Source organism: Callospermophilus lateralis, chromosome 11, assembly GCF_048772815.1.
Source record: "Callospermophilus lateralis isolate mCalLat2 chromosome 11, mCalLat2.hap1, whole genome shotgun sequence".
NCBI classification, from domain to species: Eukaryota; Metazoa; Chordata; class Mammalia; order Rodentia; family Sciuridae; genus Callospermophilus; species Callospermophilus lateralis.
Genome location: NC_135315.1, coordinates 53,807,242 through 53,825,332, shown reverse-complemented (window position 1 = coordinate 53,825,332; position 18,091 = coordinate 53,807,242). Strand labels below are relative to the sequence as shown.

The 18,091-nt window shown below is 37.4% G+C and overlaps 1 protein-coding gene across 1 annotated transcript; it reads left to right on the top strand.

The window, feature by feature from the left end:
- The first annotated feature begins 79 nt into the window (after positions 1-79).
- Positions 80-15,667, top strand: Sco1 (synthesis of cytochrome C oxidase 1). Its single transcript, XM_076870206.1, has 6 exons — positions 80-391; positions 1,351-1,441; positions 2,825-3,022; positions 3,680-3,772; positions 7,873-7,988; positions 12,998-15,667. Exons 1-6 carry the CDS (start codon positions 107-109, stop codon positions 13,130-13,132), a joined length of 918 nt encoding a protein of 305 aa, XP_076726321.1. The 5' UTR covers positions 80-106; the 3' UTR covers positions 13,133-15,667.
- The last annotated feature ends 2,424 nt before the right edge of the window (positions 15,668-18,091 follow it).

The following is an 18,091-nucleotide window of genomic DNA, read 5'->3' as shown; positions in this document are numbered from 1 at the left end:
ACCACCGAGCAGAGCGGAAAGAGCGGCTTCTTGCGACTTCCGGAGGAAGCGGAAGCGGTACCGGAAGTGGTGGGGCGGGTCAAAGGAGGTGCGGTACCGAAAACTCATGGCGGCGCTGATATTAGGGTTGGGCCGGGTTATCCGGTCCCCAGGTGGCCAACTTTGGCGTCTCCTTCCTAGCGGAATCGAGCGTTGGGTGCTGGCGGAGAGGACTGCGAGAGTCTTGTTGACGCAGTGCTGCGCGCGGCATGAGGCGCTGCGGCTGGCCTCCAATTTCCCCGGCAGTTGCCTGAGAAGCCGGCCCTTAAGTACCGCGGTGCCGCCACCCCCGGGGTCGTCAGGTCCCGAGCCGAAGGGCAGCAGAGACCCCACGCGCCCCTCTAAACCTGGGGTGAGTGTACACCTGGGGCCCTTCCAGCTCCTGTCGCCGCTGTCCGCAGCCGTTCCATTTGGTCAAACCTCAGAAACTACTCGGTCAGGCCTGAAAGTGTCCTCAGCTTGGCGGTTTTACCTGCCTAATGGAATGTCATCCCGTTTCCCCTGGTTTATCAGTAGCCAGTGTTTACGAGAACTTGAAAACCAACACCTTCTCTGCGGGGTTAGATACTTGGGCTTGGACTTAACACATAGATTCCAGTTTTTTTCTTAAGGTTCTCAAACCACTGTAATTGAAGAGCCAGAGCACGTCTATAATTTCTGTCTGTTGAATCCCCCTTCTGAAATTGAAACAAAGGTGATTTTAGATGTGTGTGCATACACCTATTTCTTGGGTCTCTCCCCCCCACCCCCCAGTTCTAGTTCTGACCCCAAAATAATTGAGAGCTACTACCCTCTAGTGACAGGTGAGAGAACTGGGTTTTCGGAGCTGTGGAAAGGGTTAATGAGCTCCGCCTAGGTGGCAAACATCTTTCTTATTTTGAAACTTGAAAGAGCCTGGAAGTAATTCGATGCAGTTTGCAAAATTTCACTTATTTTATGTGTATTTTCAGTTTTCAGCACAGGCTGGTAATTGTTTTTTAAAATCAACAGTTGGAGCAAAGTTCACGCATACTAACAGTCATGGTACTTGACCTTCTTGGGGTTGATTTTCCACATGAACAGAAAATGACTTGGGGGCGGCTTTCCCCTGGAATGAGTACGTTTGTTTGACTGTATTCAGAACTCAGCTATAATTGCCTTCGCAGAAACTTTCAGTATTTTATCATCCCATTGTAACCTGAAACATTCTGCATATTTAACAAGATCATGACCTGAGTATATGCATATTAAATACTCCTGAAATTAATTTCAGCATGGTTAAATGTTTGTGACTTAATAGAATTTTTATTTTTTAAATATTTGCCCCAGTAGCCTGTTTCTTGGAAGTCTTTAGCATTCACATTTGCTATTGGAGGAGCTTTATTGGCTGGAATGAAGTACTTCAAGAAAGAAAAGACAGAGAGTAAGTAGATATCATCAGGTCATGTCTGAATAAAATCCTAACTCTGGACTAGCATTTTTTTCATTGTTGTTTTAAAAACTTTGTTTTGAAATAATTTTAGAGTCACAGAAGAGTTGCAAAGATGAATAGAAAGTTCCCAGTGTACTTTCACTGAGTTTCTTATATAACCATGGCACATTTATCAAAACTAAACAATTGAAAGTTAGAACAATTAACCACTACAGAATATTTTAATATCACATGTTCAGTCAATGTCTTTTACTTTTCCAAATCAATTCACAATCCCACTTTCCAACAATATTAAAAGACTTATTGCGAATAGATTTGAATGTGTACTGTATGAAGTCCAGAGAATACAAAGATGACTAAAGTGCTATCCAGTCTTTTAGGTGCACATAACAGAGAAACAGACACAGAAAGAAAGGGGTTTCACTAGGTGAGATTTTGGCAAACCAGAAGGAAACTCCGGGTGCTGTTAGGGCCCAAAAGAAGGCGCAACTTTGGGGTGAGAGAAGGTTGCCTGAGAGTAGATCCTACAAACCAGTGAGTAGCACCAGAGGCTGACCATGGTTGAGGGAGAGCCAGGCATTGTTGTGTATTAGCATCCTTAAATGTTTAGGGAGAAAAAAAAGAACTTTATATTTTAGTGAATATTTCAGGATTTTAAGATTTGGATTGGAAATGTTATTAAATCTTTAAAATATTGCTTAACTCTGATTCAGTTCTTAACTTTAGAGCCTGTTTTAGTGGCCATTATACAAAGAGTAATGTTTAAATCTGGGAATGAGAATTCATAGACTGTAGAATCTTGGTTCTGTAGAATTTTAGTATAGAATATAAGTTTGTATTGATATTGATAAAGATGACTGTTTTGCATTATGATCAGTATTTTATTGATATGGAAAGCAAGAAAATAAGTGACAAATTTAAATATGCAAGCTTTTGATTTTGGTTTGTAATTTCATTTTACAATAGTGTTTGTTGTACTTAGAAAATTTACAAGGTAACCTTAAGTGTTTCTAAATTATTTGATGGTATTTGTTGACATGATGCCTTATTTCCTTCAAACAAGAAAATTCTCCAGTGTAATCACAGTATAACCATAAGAACCAGAAAAGTAACATCCATATGTTACTGACTGAATTGTTCCAGAAGAGGATGAAATAGTTTTGCCCCTTTCTAATAGTGCTTATTACATATCAAGGCATTTAATTTGGTTTTATTGTTTTGTGTTTATTTTTCTGAAAAGATTTTTAACTTATTGAAAACAAACAATTTGTTCACATTTTGGGCTCCCCCATGGTCTATTAATATAGTGCTAACCATGTATCAAGTATATTTGGTTAGAATGACTTTTTGGTGTTGTGTATGTAACTTTTTAAGAGCTGGAGAAGGAACGGCAGCGAAGCATTGGAAAGCCTTTACTTGGGGGACCATTTTCCCTCACAACTCATGAAGGAGAACCCAAAACTGACAAGGATTACCTGGGCCAGTGGGTATTGATTTATTTTGGTTTCACTCATTGCCCTGATATCTGTCCAGAAGAACTAGAAAAAATGATTCATGTCGTGGATGAAATAGGTAAGAAAGCCATTGCTAACTCTACACCATTTATGATTACTGTTTTTCTCATTTCCTGCATTATGTTAGGGGGGCAGTATGAATATTTAGTTTGTAAGAACATAAAATCTCGGCCTTCAGCTTGTTTCTTGCTCTGATTCTGTAACCTTCCTGTCTACCAAAAGAAACTTGTTTTGATAGTAAATGTTAGATCACTTAAAATTCTCACTGTGGCCTGACGACGTCCCTGAATTCTGTTTTTGTATAGTGCCTTCTCCCCGGTGATGATTAGATTTGGAAATCTGAAATGATCTGTAGTTAGTAGTATTTTTATTAATACCATTTAGAAGGAAGGGTGCTTCCTCCTTCAAATGAAGAGCTTTGGGATATTTAATCCTTATTAATATTTATTTTGCTCTTGAGATTTGGTAGGGGAAAAAACTGTAAACACTGGATCAGATTAGAAAGTAGGATGGCCACATGATGGGATCCAGAGTAACAGTGTTTCCATAACAGCACATGTATTTGATAGGATATTTTACCTGGTTCCACACAACAGATAATAAATAAACAGACCTACTCCCTTCCCTGTCCTCTCCACTCCAGTGTTAGATGTCCCTTTGTTTCCTTAACAGTTCGCTATAACACTTGTGAATACTAATTGGAACTTTCTTCCAGATAGTATTCCATCTCTGCCAAATTTAACTCCACTTTTCATCACCATTGACCCAGAGAGAGATACAAAAGAAGCCATTGCAAATTATGTGAAAGGTATGTTTGCTTATAATAATTTATATCTACTTAGTTCTTACAGTTTTTGAAATACCAACTCATTTAAAGCTTACAGTGCCTCTTAAAATAGGACAAACAGCATTATCACCAATTTTACAGGCAAATAAAAAGGTGAAACTCAGTGGTGACCTGGCTAGTTAATAAATGAGAAGCAGGTTTCTCAATTCCTGGTGCAGCACTCTTTGTATTTTATCAAGAGGAAGGATTTGGCTTGACCTTCATATATGAACTAAAAAGAGCCTTGAATTGAGAGCAAGGACAGATTTCCTCTAGTTCTAGTTTACCTCATTTCCTTTCTTGTAAAATTAGGAGAAACGTATATTCTGGGAGTGTGTACATTGGAAAATTAAAGATGAGCTGTTAAATTTGTATTTTGAACTCATAACACATGTTCAGTTGTTAGTGTGAGAAAGTTGTTTAATTTCTCTGGGTTCAAGTTTCTTCAGTATAGGAACTCAAAAATTAGGAATGTACAGTTTAGTTATTGTGGATTTGATTTAATTCCTAGTCAAAACAACCTAGTATGCACATTCTCTAAAATTCCAAGTTATGTAAACATTTTTTTTGTGAAGTACCTGCTATTTATCTTATTACTTTTAACAGATTTATTGAGGTATAATTGACATACAGTTGTGTGCATATTTAAAATGTATAGTTGTTTACCTACTGGAGGGTAGAGTCTGCATAAAATGTAGGCCTCATCAATTTCTTCTTTACTGGTTTACTGGTTCTTGACTCATGAATTTACCTTTTTTTTTTTTTTTGGTGATGGTTCTGGGAATTGAACCCAAGACCTTATGAATGCTAGGCAAGCACTCTACCAACTGAACTACATGTCCAGCCCTTGTCTCATGAATTCAAAGAATGAAACCCACTGAAGAGGAAGAGTGAGTGTAAAAGAATAGGATTTATTTGAGTGGGAAGCAAAGATACAGCTCTGGTAAAGCAAGAAGGAACTGGATAGGGGTTGCCACTTGAGTGTGCTAGTCTAGGGGTTTTTGTAGCACTTGGATCATCATTGTTGGTACAAATTAATGCTAATCAGGGTTTGGAAAGTATTAATGTTGATTGGTCCTGTAATCCCTATTTGGGTTTGCCCCACTTTCATTTTCCTTCTGATCTGTGAGGTTGGTAGATCATGATCCTGGGCTCCAGGCTGAGGCTGTATGTGGAGCGGGTGTCTGCACCAGGCCGTAACCAGACTGCTTCGGTATGACAGGCCGTAGTGCCCTGGTTTGCCACAGCCCATGCTTACCACCTGCTGTATAACCTGCCTCAGCTACCTCTGCTTTTCATGGAGTTTAGTGAGTTGGCTATGCTACTAGGTGGCTGGGGAGCATGTCACTTTCACCATAATCAAACAATGAACATCTCCATGACCCACAAAAGCTTCCTTTACCCTTGTTAATCCTCCCATCTCCATGCAATCACAAAACTGCTTTCTATTATTACAGTTACATAATAGTTGCCTTTGTTAATGGCTTTTATAAATGTAATTATAGGGGCTCGGTTGTGGCTCAGTGGTACAGCACTTGCCTAGCGTGTGTGAGGCACCAGGTTTGATTCTCAGTACCACATATAAATAAATAAATAAAGGTCCATTTTTTAAAAATGTAATTATACAATATGTACCCTCTTTGAATGCCTTCCTTCAGGATTGTTATTTTGAGATTCCCCTATGTTATGACATGTATCATAATCCACTCCTTTTTATTATTTAAGTAGACACTGATGTACAGTTTTTTTTTTCCAGTTTTACTTATGATAAGTAATAACGTTTATGTATAAGTCTTTGTATGGACATATGCTTTCATCTGTCTTGAGTAAACAACTAGGTATAGAATGACCAGATCAGATGGAGTATATTTTACTTTTTTAAGAAACTAGGGGCTAGGTTGTGGCTCAGTAGCAGAGCACTTGTCTCACACATATGAAGCACTGGGTTCAATCCTTAGCACCACATGAAAAATAAACAAAAATAAAGATATCATGTCCACCTATAGCTAAAAAATTTTTTAGAATTTATGAAAAAAGAAACTAACAAACTTTTCCAATTTGATTGTATACTTTTACATTTCTGCCAGCAGCAAATGAGAGTTCCAACTTCTTCATATTTATACCACCCTTTGTATGGCAATGTTTTTAATTGTAGCTACTCTAATGGTAGTATCTTATTGTGCTTTTAATATCATTTCTGTAATGTCTATTAGCATTTTTTAATTTCTTATTTGCTACCTGTGAAGTGTCTGTTCACATCTTTTGTCTATTTTATTGTTTTTGCATGAGTATATGTATGATTGTATATATGGGTATATTAATTTTACTCTAGATACAAGTCCTTTATCAAGTATTTGATTTGTTAATATTTTTTCCCAGTTCTATGGCTTGTCATTTCAATCTCTTAACAGTGTCTTTTGAAAAACAGTTTTATTTCTGATTAAGTCCAAGGGTATCAGTTTATTCTTTTATATGTAGTATCTTTTGTTTGGTGTATAAGAAGTCTTTGCCTAACTCAAATTGACAGATATTTATGTTTTCTTCTTAATGTTCATAGTTTTTGTTGGGCACAGTGGTGCATGCCTATAATCCCAACTACTTGGGAGGCTGAGGCAGGAGGATTGTAAGCTAAAAGACATCCTGGGCAACTTAACACTACCCTGCCTAAAAATAAAAAGGTCAGGGAATGTGACTCAGTGATATTCCACCCAGGCTCGATCCCAATACCCCCTGCCAAAAGGGAGAAAAGAATAGAAAAAAATTACAGTTTTTTGTTGTTGTTTTATACATTTAAGCCAAATTTATGTAACTTTTAAGATTTTCAGAAATTTAGCCAATAGCATAGTTTTGTCCAAAAGCAATTAAAACCAGCTGTTTATAAATTAACTCATGGGGTAATACACAATCTCTAATTTAAATGTGTTTATTAGCAGTTATTCTTATCACATATTACTAAAGCATAATATTCTCAGATGAATAGATTCCTGAGTTTCTGTAACTAACTGAAATAACAACTTTGTGGTAATTTTCTTCCACAACACATACACACATTTATTGCTAGTTACATTTGAAAATGAAAGAGATTAAAATTTTTTAAGTTAGTGTTTTCGAAAATTTGCGGTTTCAGAAGTTCAACTTTTAAAAAGTTTGAATATGCAGCTAACTAGGTTTTGTTCATCTTTCTCATTATTTACTCAAAGAGTAAAAAAGAAAAATAAGCCAACTTGCTTTTTCAGTACCCGAGTCTTTCCTCAATTTAGAATGGATTAGTCCAAGGAACAAACATGGGCTTGTGTACCATTGGACCAAATGTTCGATTGGTATTTCAGTAGTCCGATGAATCCAGTGTTTTAAATGACTTCCGTTAGCTCATTTACATACATTTCAAAAACTTTAACAGCATGTACATGCTATGGTTTACCCTGATCCCTGAGTTTGCTATAATTGGTCCTTGAAATGATGGATATCAATTGTTCAGCTCTTTATCAGAAATTAAGAGTAGCACCTAATATCCATTTTAAGATATTGGAAAATAAGATGCAGATTTTTTTTTTTTTAGAGAGAGAGAAAATTTTTTTAATATGTTTTTTTCTCATATAAGCAATTAAAAACTAGTGCTTAATTCATGGGAATATTTTTAAACTTCATTGTATTTAAACTATATATTTTATAAAAGCACATTAATTTAAAGTGTCATTTAAATTATTGGAATGTATTCCCTCTGGATCTTTCCTAATCAGTCATAAAAAGATTTGAATTTCTATATGTAGTTCAGAGGAGAATTTCATTTGTTCTATGTGAATTTTGAAAATGGACTGGGGGCGTGGCTTAGTGGAGAGCACTTGCCTAGCATGGTTAAGGCTCTGGGTTCGATCCCCAGCACCACAGCAAAACAACCAAACACAACAACCAAATAAAACTTTCAGCATATGAATCATGAAAAAGTGTTTGGGGATTCACAGGGGGAAAAGTAGCAATGGCACTGTTTTATAACTGATATTATTTTATTTTATTTTTTTGAGGTAGCAATGTTTATTTTGTTTGCTTCTCATTTTTTACTGTCTTTTTCTTGTTTTATTTAGAATTTTCTCCCAAACTTGTTGGTTTGACTGGCACAAAAGAAGAGATTGATCAAGTGGCTAGAGCATATAGAGTATATTATAGTCCTGGCCCCAAAGATGAAGATGAAGACTACATAGTAAGTCAGTGTTCTGCTTTTAACCCACAGGCTAGCTCCTAGATCTTGAATATTTATAAAGCATTAAATGACTGACTGGCTTCCAAGATGAAAGAAAGCTTGAGATTAGGGCAAATTCCTTGGGATATTTAAAAGAATAGAATTATTTATATATGTGTGTGTGTTACTGGAAATTGAACCCATAGATGCTTTGCCACTGAAATTCTTCCGCAGTTTATTTTATTCATTGTTTTGGAAGTTACCCAGGCTGGCCTTGAACTTGCAATCCTCCTTCTTCAGCCTCCTGAGTAGCTGGGATCACAAGTGTACACCACTGCACCCAGCAAGAAGCATATGTTTTAAAAATGACTTTAGTTTATATTTGGTGTTTTTATAATTTAATTGTATATCTATCCTTTCTAGTGGCACATAAAGCTATGAGGCAATATAAAATCAGATACCTTGGTACCATGTTACAAATGAAGAGGAGCCATTTTGTGGAGGCAAGGCTTACTTTAGTTTTAGTTTAAAAAACATTATATTGGTTTTCTTTGTGTCCTTAATGAAGAGGAGTAAGAAATAAGCTTCTTTTTAGAAGCAGTTGTAGGTCATGAGGAATTGCATTTTGGGTTAGGTGAGTGTTCTGAAAAGCAGGAGAAAAAAATGAAAGCTGACGAAAGGTAGATTTTCTGTGAAGTTCATTTGCATATCAACTATGTGCCTTGCACAGTTTGATTTAATGTTATGTTTTTTAATGAGGAACAGAAATTCTAGTAAGTTCTTCATCTGTAGCTCTTGCATTAAAGAGCTGCCTTCATGTGCACCAGCACTCATGGTGCTGCAGCATCAATGGACATAGCACTGCCCCCACTCCTACCCACTGTTTTCTTCTCAATACAGTTTTTCCTATCACATTTGCATTGACACTGTATTGATATATTATCACAGATTTTTTTTCAATTGTTATACTCTGGTTTTTCTGTATTAGTTGAGCAAAGTGATTAATCATAAGAGCCTTTCCAGCTACAAAGCTGATTTGGGGTGTGTGGAGGGGCAACACCCTGAATCATTGATCCTCCCACTCCCCATGGTGTATCCTTAGAGCCACGGGCAGAAGGGATATCTCATTGCAGTACTTTGTCTCTACTGCCCACTGTGGTTTCTGCATGGTCTGAACCTGGAACACACTGTGCGCCCCTATAGTTTGTAGCCTAAATTAAAAGCAGGCTTTTGACCCTTCTGTCTTAATCAAGCCCACAGAGTTATTGTGTGCACCTTTTAGGTCCGGTTCTTCATAGTGTTAGGGAAACTTGGGTTCATGGGAGAAGAGGACAAGAAAAAATCAAACATTTTTTCTTAAGCCCTGAGTTTAAGGGAAGTGGACAGACCTTCCTGTGGTTTCCTCTTAAGCACTGGTGACATAAAAAGAAAGAAGAGCAAAGGGGTCCCGGGGCCAAGATAGGAAGTCATGGGCAAAGGGACTTTTTACACTTTTGTGCTTTTTCTATACAGAGTTATTTTAACTGGTTTTGAGTTTAACTAACATGACAGTGGGAGCAGAGAAGCCTTACACGAACTTTTTTATAAGTATGTACTACCTAAGCTAGGTAATTCTCCTTAGGCTTGTCTTATAGTTCTAATTATGTCAACAGAAATTTTACAAATGAAACTTGATAGCTTGTGAAATTTAAATTTATAATATCCAGTTAAAATATCAAGAGATATCTTGCTAAAACCAAAATGCTGCTTACCACAGAAGTGGGGTTTGGGTCAAACTGCTATCAGATATCCAACTGTACTCTAGCTGCCCCTCTATGATTTTCTTTGATTGTGTAGTTGCCTTCATTGATTGGTCTTGATGCAGCGAGGATACATCATCTTCATGTTTATAGCTAGTAGTATATAGCTAGGTGCCAGCAAGATCAGAAAACAAAGCAAACACAGGTTTGGATCCTGAAATTTGTATTCATAATGCAACTAATCCAGAATGAGGATATTAATTTTTTAATATTAAAAATTAAAATGTAAATATATGTCTTATGGAGACTTCTTTGAGCCTTTAGAATGTATCTTTGATCCTATTTTGAGATATGCTTGGTCTACTGAGGTAGAATTTGATCTTTTGATAAGCATCAGAGTTCATTGCTGTACTTTTGCTAAATCAACCAATAGGGGGAGACACTCTCCAGCTTCTTAGGTTTTTCATTAGTATAACTTATATCCCCTGAAGTTACACATTTTCACACACAAGATGGTATGGGAGACAAGAAGGATCTAGAGGCCTGCACCAGGCAAGGTGGTGTACACCTATAGTCCTAGCTACTCAGGAGGCTGAGGACAGATCGCCAGCCTGGGCAACTTATTGAAACCATTTCGCAAAATAAAAAATTTTAAAGGGCTGGGAGTACAACTCAGTGGTAGAGTGCCCCTGGGTTCCATCTCTAGAAGCACCAAAAAAAGGAAAAGAAAAAAAAGAAAGGACCTATGAGGAGTAAGGGAGTAAAGATCAACCTGAGGTGGAATTGAAATTTTCCTAATGTCAGACAACAGTAATAAAAGGTAAGCTTCTGGATTTTGAATGGACTCTTTAGACTGAGAGTATATGTAAATTGGGCATGGCAAACATTTGGGATTCCTTTAAGCTAAGTCTCTATTATATATTAAAGTTTTGCTTTATTTTATGAGCATTAGTTGGAAAATACTTTTAGGTGAAAAAAAGAACACAAATTGCTTTCAAACGTAGGAAAAATTCAATTTCATAATAACAGAAATGAGTTTTTTTTAATGGAATGCCATTTTTTAACCTATTACTTCATCACTGGTCAGAAAGTTTGAAAATGTATTGTCAATATATTGTTAAAATTGGAAATACACTGTTGGAATGTATTTGGAACAACAGGCACTTCCATGCATTATTGATAGGAATTAAAACTGATACACTCATCAAGGGGGCATTTTGGCAGTATATATCAATATCTAAAGTCAAATGCTTTCTTTAGCTCAGAGATTCTACTTTTGGGAATTTATCCTATGCACTGTAGCATTGTTTGTAAAGAGAAAGGACTGAAAACCAAGCAACCATTATTTTAAAAGCTATTATATACGTATTGATACAGAACAATGATCTGAATATTGTTAAGTGAGAAGAAAGAATGGTATGTTACTGATGTATAAAAATGAATATGGGACAGAAAATTTCTCTGAAAGAATGCAGTGGTTCCTTCTGAGAACTGAGGGATCCAGGACAGGAAGAAGACTTTAAAGTATATAAATTTATTGAATTTTTATGTGCATGCATTTACCTTTTGAAAAAAAGTGTGCCTGTGTGTGTGTGTGTGTGTGTGTGTGTGTACACACATCTTGGCATTAAAAGAGCTTAGTTGCTGTTGCCCAGTAGAATTAGAGATTAGCAGCATGATGATTAAAAAAAAATATTGTGGACTTTAGAATCAGGAGGATGCTTGAGTTTCAGGTGAGGGTTGGCATTCTCTAACTTACCCTCCCCAGCATGTGCACCATTTGTACAGGAAAATGCCTATCTCAGGAGTGGAAACAACATGTGAAAGAATGTGTCAGTTACAGCTAGTTTCATTCTTCTACTAGGAACTACTAGAACTTTTAACAGATGTCAATTTTGCCCTGCCCACAACTCAGATGAAATATTGAGAAGTGACCACTGACAAGTGTGACAGATATGGATCGAAGAATGTATTGGAAAGTAGTTTATATTGAGAACACTCAGAGAATAAGTCCAGCATAACTGCAATTATGGTTTTTAACAGTGAGAGAATAGAGGAAAAATAATAGAAAAAGGAAGACATGGGATAAAGAGATGCATAAGCAACAGAGTAAGGTTTGACTAGAGAACTGGAGACTTAATTCTAATTTCTCTGTCAAATATGTAGAGAAATGTTAAGCCCCTGTCTTTGTCCCGCAGTAAATTCTTCCATAGCACATGAAGTCACCAGCTGTTTGAGCTCTCCTGCATGCATTCTTTCCTTATGGGGTAGGCAAGTGGCTCTTTCCATTTGCTATGTCTTTATGAATGTGTATATAAAAAAATAATAATCTCACAGACATATAATGTGTTTGGGGGTATATTTGGGGAGTGCTCCAGTTGGTATGTGTGAGCACATTCCTGTCTTCCTGTCTCGCCAAATAGCAATCAAGCCTGCGATAAATCCCAAGGACTTATAGTGCCAAATCTGCTCTTTAAAATTGGATTTTGTGGAAGCAACTAGCTAAAAAGATTGATGACTAATCTGAACTTAAGTTAGACGGACACTTTAAGAACTTAATCAGAAAAATAGATGCTAGATTTTAGCAGACTTCTTGGGGATATAGTATTTATAGCTCCTGAGGCACTTCCAGGTGATTTGCTTCAGATGGTATTCATGATGTATAAAAATGTGGTAGGGGAGAAAAACATGCCTTCCTGTTTCTATTTGAATTACTAATATCAGGACTAAATATTGTATTAGGACATATAGATTAAATAATTAGAGTTCTCATAAATATGGTAAGCAGAATTTGGACAATAATGAGTTCTATCTAGAACATAAAGGAATACACCCAAGAACTTGTAAGGAAAGTAATTTTTTACAATTTCATGGGGCATCTCTATTACTCTGGTTAAGGGGTCAGCTGAGATACTTTACTCAAAAATGTAAGGTATTTCCAAAGTAGAATTGCTCTTCCACAAGCACTTATGATCTTATAAAGCCTGCAACAGCCATTTTTACCAGGTGGGTTCTTTCTTAGAGATTAGATATATGGGGGTGTTAAGAATTTAATCAAAAGAACTCTGGGTGCTAGCTGACGTTACAGGCAATAGCTGGTACAGATTTTTGGAACACAGAGTTTAGACAATCCATTGCTATGAATTTACTGTATATGAGAGTCCATTCCATAAAAATAGATGCATTGCAATGGTTATTAGTTCTCTTATTCTGTAGTATTTATTCAGTAAAATAAGTGGTCTATTTTGTTGATCTTTTTGTCATCTCTCTCCCTCTACCTTTCCTCTGCAGGTGGATCATACGATAATAATGTACTTGATTGGACCAGATGGTGGGTTTCTAGATTATTTTGGACAGAATAAGAAGAATGCAGAGATAGCTGGCTCAATTGCTGCACACATGAGGGCACACATGAAAAAGAGGTAGCCAGAGCAGCATCGTGGATGTTGTTCTCTTGCCAAAGAGGACGGAAGCTTTGTCTCCCATAGGAGCCAGTGTACATAATATGCAGCCTACACGAGAACATCTATGTGCTATATGAGATGTTCCCCTTGGATTCAGCCAAGATTCTTGGAACTGTGAGGATCACAACCCAAAGTTTCCCATGTAGCCACCATGCGCCCAGAGGACCAAGTTAAAATGAAGTCAGTAGAGAGCAGAGCTCCCAGAAAGATGCCTCAGGGAGAGGCACCTGCATGCCCTTGAACAGGGCCCTTGGAGCAATATTGCCACTTTCCCTGTGTGTTGGACCCTTCCTTGCTCACACAGATTGTGGGACTGAATTTTACAGAAAGAAGTGTAATTCCATAGTGCTCTCGCTGTTTTTGCCTTGAACTCCTGATGGCTGGTAACAGTTGTGTTCAGCACTCGCCATTCAGGGCTAAATTTTATACTTGAAAGCAAAAGCTTAGTCTTCCTTGTTAACGAACATCACGGTCAGTCTTTCCTTCACTCCTCTGGCAGCAGATGCTGATTTGACTAATGAAGACAAATAATCTGTCATTTGGACTAAACTGTTAGTTCATTTCCTCTAGGGGTCTTTTTTATGATTTTTTTTTTTTTTAAGCTAAATGATTTGCCAGGTTTTCAGTGATATACCAAATGAAAATCAGAGGACATAGATACTAGGTGTGACGCAGACTATGTGCGTGTTCCACATTGCACTGAGTGTAAAATAAAGATATATTTAGCTTTCCAACTTGAACAAGCAAGACTTTTCTTCTGGGTAGAGCATGGGTGTGTAATGGCAGCACACATCTCTCAGGGCAGAGACCCATAAAACTTGGGTGGGTGGGTGCATGTTAAAACACAGGGTTCCAGGGCTGGAGCTTCATTCTGAATTAGACATCCCTGCTGAACGAGATGCTGGTGATCTGGCGACCACACCTGCAGTAAGAGTTTAATAGAGAAATAATGATAAGCCATCCTTTGGTTGGATGTCTGTTGGCCATTCAAGAAAATGATCCTTGAGTGAAGAAATGAATTTTGGCTTTTGTTCCTAATTTTGACTTCCCTGGTCCCAGGTTGGACCATTACCATTTTCTATTTGAAGCTGCTGCTCTAGGCCAAGTTCTCTGAATGTTTTCATTCAATCCTAAGCTACAACAAGTATAATGCCTAGTTGAAAAACATTCTTTTTACACATCAATTTGTATTTTACGTACACATGAGGTAGGCCTATCTTTTGTCTTTTAAATTCTTAATACTTATGTTAAACTTAATAGAAGTATTTTTATCAAAGTGAAAGAAAATTAAAAAAAAACTATAGTTAAAACTGAAGCATGTTCTCTAAGATTCCTGTGTCATAGTCAAACCACCGAACTTCCAAATGTGATTGTATTTGGAGATAATAATTAAAGAGGTGATTAAAATGAGACCATTAGGGTAGGTCCTCCCTTAGCCAATATTACTGATTTCCTTAATAAGAGCTAGGGACACATGCACAGCAAGACCCTTTGACGGTCAGAGAGAGAGGTCTCCAGAAGAAACCAACCTGCCAACACCTTGTTCTTAGAATACCAAGCTCCAGAATGGTGAGAAGATACGAGTTTAAACTACTGGCACTTCGTTAGGGCAGGCCTAGGAAACCAGTGCAGTAGCCCATTCCTTAAACAGCTACAAGATGTTCGCTTACCTCATCGGTAGTTGGTTTGGAATGACTTTCTCAGTAATCTTATCAAGAAAGCAAGGAGGAACTTATTAAAAGACTAGTCTTGTGTAACAAGACAGATATTAAATATCTGAAATGCCAAACATTTAAAAAGATGGTCTGTTTTAAGCCCCTAGCCATTTGTGTGGCTCACTTTGCAGCAAGCTTGCTCTTGGATAAAATGTAGTCTTCATTCTCAGCTGTTGCCAGATAGAGCTTGTGTAATGATCCAGAAAGGGAACAGCAACTTTTGAAGAAATGTTTTATTTGCTCTTCATTCCAGTGTCGAGTTTAAAGGCTTAGAGTCAGGATGATAGAAGTAGGAAAGGGGGCCCCTGAAATTTTTATTCATGAAGTATCCACTTCTAGATAATAAAGGTGTAAAACTCAGATCCCAATTTATATTCTGGTCCCTGCGTGTTCTATGGCTATGGTGTGCATATGGTGATCACATAAATTAAGCCCAAACTGGGGGTTCCAGGCTGCCTTTCAATGAATTCTAACTTGAAGATCTTTATCTGAGTAGGTTTGAGTGTTTTCACTGGGCTCTTAAATAGAATTAATATTTTTTTAAAATGCTTTTTGTTTATTTGAAAAATATAAGAATCCTGTCAATGGAACAGGCATGAAAGTACTTACTGTACATGGGTTTGTGAGGCAACTGATGCCTGGGGTAGAAGAGCTGAGATTTATTGAGTCGGGAGGCTCATAGGAACCCAGGAATATGATATGAAATTGTAATGTGTCTACATAGGATTTAAGTATCTCATTTTTGAACATAAGGTTAAAAAAATAAAAATTTTCAACCATAACCTCCCAAAGAACTTTATTTTTTTACATATAAAAAATGTGTGTATATGAATTGCTTTTGAAAGATCAGTTGTTCATGCAAGCATTTTTCATCCGTTTGGTTTATACTTTGTAATGCTAGTTATGAGTGACATGACTGATGATATGGGTATTCATTCCTGTTACTAATGAGGTGCAAGTAATAACCTCTGTAGCCATGTCTTCATTAATAACATTTTTAAAAGTTAGGAGGTAATTATTTTGTTTATTTTCTAAGTGTATTTAAAGGTCTTTTATTCTGCTTTCATAATTATACCATGTCCTCAATAGAGAAAGTTTGGATTGTGCAGAAAACTTGAAGGAAGAACACTTAAAATCATTGTTGTTCCACTGTGGAAAAATACTATTTGGATGCATTTCCTTTTAGTCTTCAGCATTTTTGTATAAATCTTTTTTTGTACCAGAAATTCACAAAAGCATTCCTTTAAAACAATTAGACATGATAGATGGAGCTCAAGTCTCTGTCTCCCCCATCCTTGACCCCTCCTCACAAGTAACTACTGTTTTGTGTTCTGTGTGAATCTTCTCAGAATGTTTAGAATCCACTTAGGCTGGATTCCCAGGATCAATTTTTAATACTAAGACGTAGTAAAAAGTGTTATTATCCTGACACACTGATACTACTCAATTTTTATAATTACTGGTTTTGGTGAGTATTGAAGGTCCCCCTCTCCCTTGCCAAGGCTAGATAGTGGGTTGTCAAGAGGAAAAAGTAGTTGGCAAGGTAAATTTTTATTTTCCCCTCACCCCAACATGCACACATACCCACTGGAGTATGCTTGGGATGATGCTCAAGGAACAGCAGGAAGCCCAGCATGACTCAAGTCATGGGAGATCATCATTCAGTTTTAGCTGTAGTTCTTGTTTTCTTTAATAAAAATACTTCTTCAGGTTTAACATAAGTGTTGAGAATTCAAAAGACAAAAGGGAGTCAGAACCATGAGAATGAGGAGATCAGAGAAGAGTCCAGGAGCCACAATCCAGAGGATTCTGGGAATCACAGGACTTTGGTTCTGTTTTTAAGTGTTGGGAGAAGCCCTAGAACCACTGAGAACAGGAGCCTAACCCAGTCCATCAATCCAAGGACTGTTATGGTTTGGATGTGTGGTGTCCACCAAAGCTCATGTGAGACAATGTAACTTGAGGGGTTTTTTATTTGGAAATTTTCCAACCCATTCAAAGAATAGAATGATCAACTTGATACACCATCACCAATACTTAATCAACACAGTGACTTACCTTGTTTCATCTACCCTCCCCCATAGCTCAATTGCAGCCTATATCTCTAAAAGAGACTAGTTCCGTCATTTAAAAACACAACCACAATACCAATGCCAAAAACCTGCTTTGTATTAGTTATTAGTATTTGTGTTAGTATTTCCTTGTTCTCGTTTTCTGTTGCTGTAACAAAATACTTCAGGAAATAAAAGGAGAAAAGTTTTATTTGTGATTATGGTTCCAGAGGTTGCAGTCCCTGGTCTCTTGGCTCCATTGTGTCTGGGCCTCTGTTGAGGCACAACATCATGGCAAGGAGAACATGGTGGAACCAAACAGCTCACCTCCCAGCAGTCCCAAGCAAAGGTTACATTCCCTTCTTCCTAACTTCTCCCATTTGTTCCCACTTCTTACAGTTGATACCATTTCCCAGTATTGCTACAGGCTGGTGACCAAACCTTAAGCACATGGCCTTTGGGGGACATTTAAATCCAAACCATAGAATTGCTTAATACCATCAGCTATCCAATCAATAAGAACATGAGTTATTGGACTTTAAGAACATCTTGGACTTGAAGGAGCCATGACACTGTTCATCATGGAGGTGTGTTCTGTTCATGTCGACATGTGACTTTATGTCCTCGTTTACACCCAGGCCAAGGAGGACATGAGGGGGTTAGAAAGCAAATCCCCCAGACCTCCTCTTCCATTCCCAATCATGGGGGGTGGTATTCAGTTTGGGCCTGGTTAGAAAAACCAACCTACTTGTTTTTGGGGTTTTTTTGTTGTTTGTGTGTTGTTTTGTGGGTTTTTTTGTTTTTGTTTTTCTTTTTGTATAAAACAGGGATAACTCTGTTATGATGAAATAAGATGCTGGGAGAATAGGGAAGACTAACCTCCAGAAATAGAAGTCAAAATAGAACCCAGCTGGGGCAGAGTTGGATGGTTATTGATTGAAAAGTGTCCAACGGAATCTTCCAGAACAATGGAAATATTCTAAATAGCTTGATCCATGTGATGACTTACATACTCAAAAGTGTATTAAGCTTTAAACTTAAGATTTATGAACTTCACTCTGTAAAATCTATACCCCCCCCCCCAAAAAAAAAAAGAAAAATGGAGGGGAAGATGAGTTCCTGTGACAGGCACACTTGAAAGGAAACAGGTCTGTG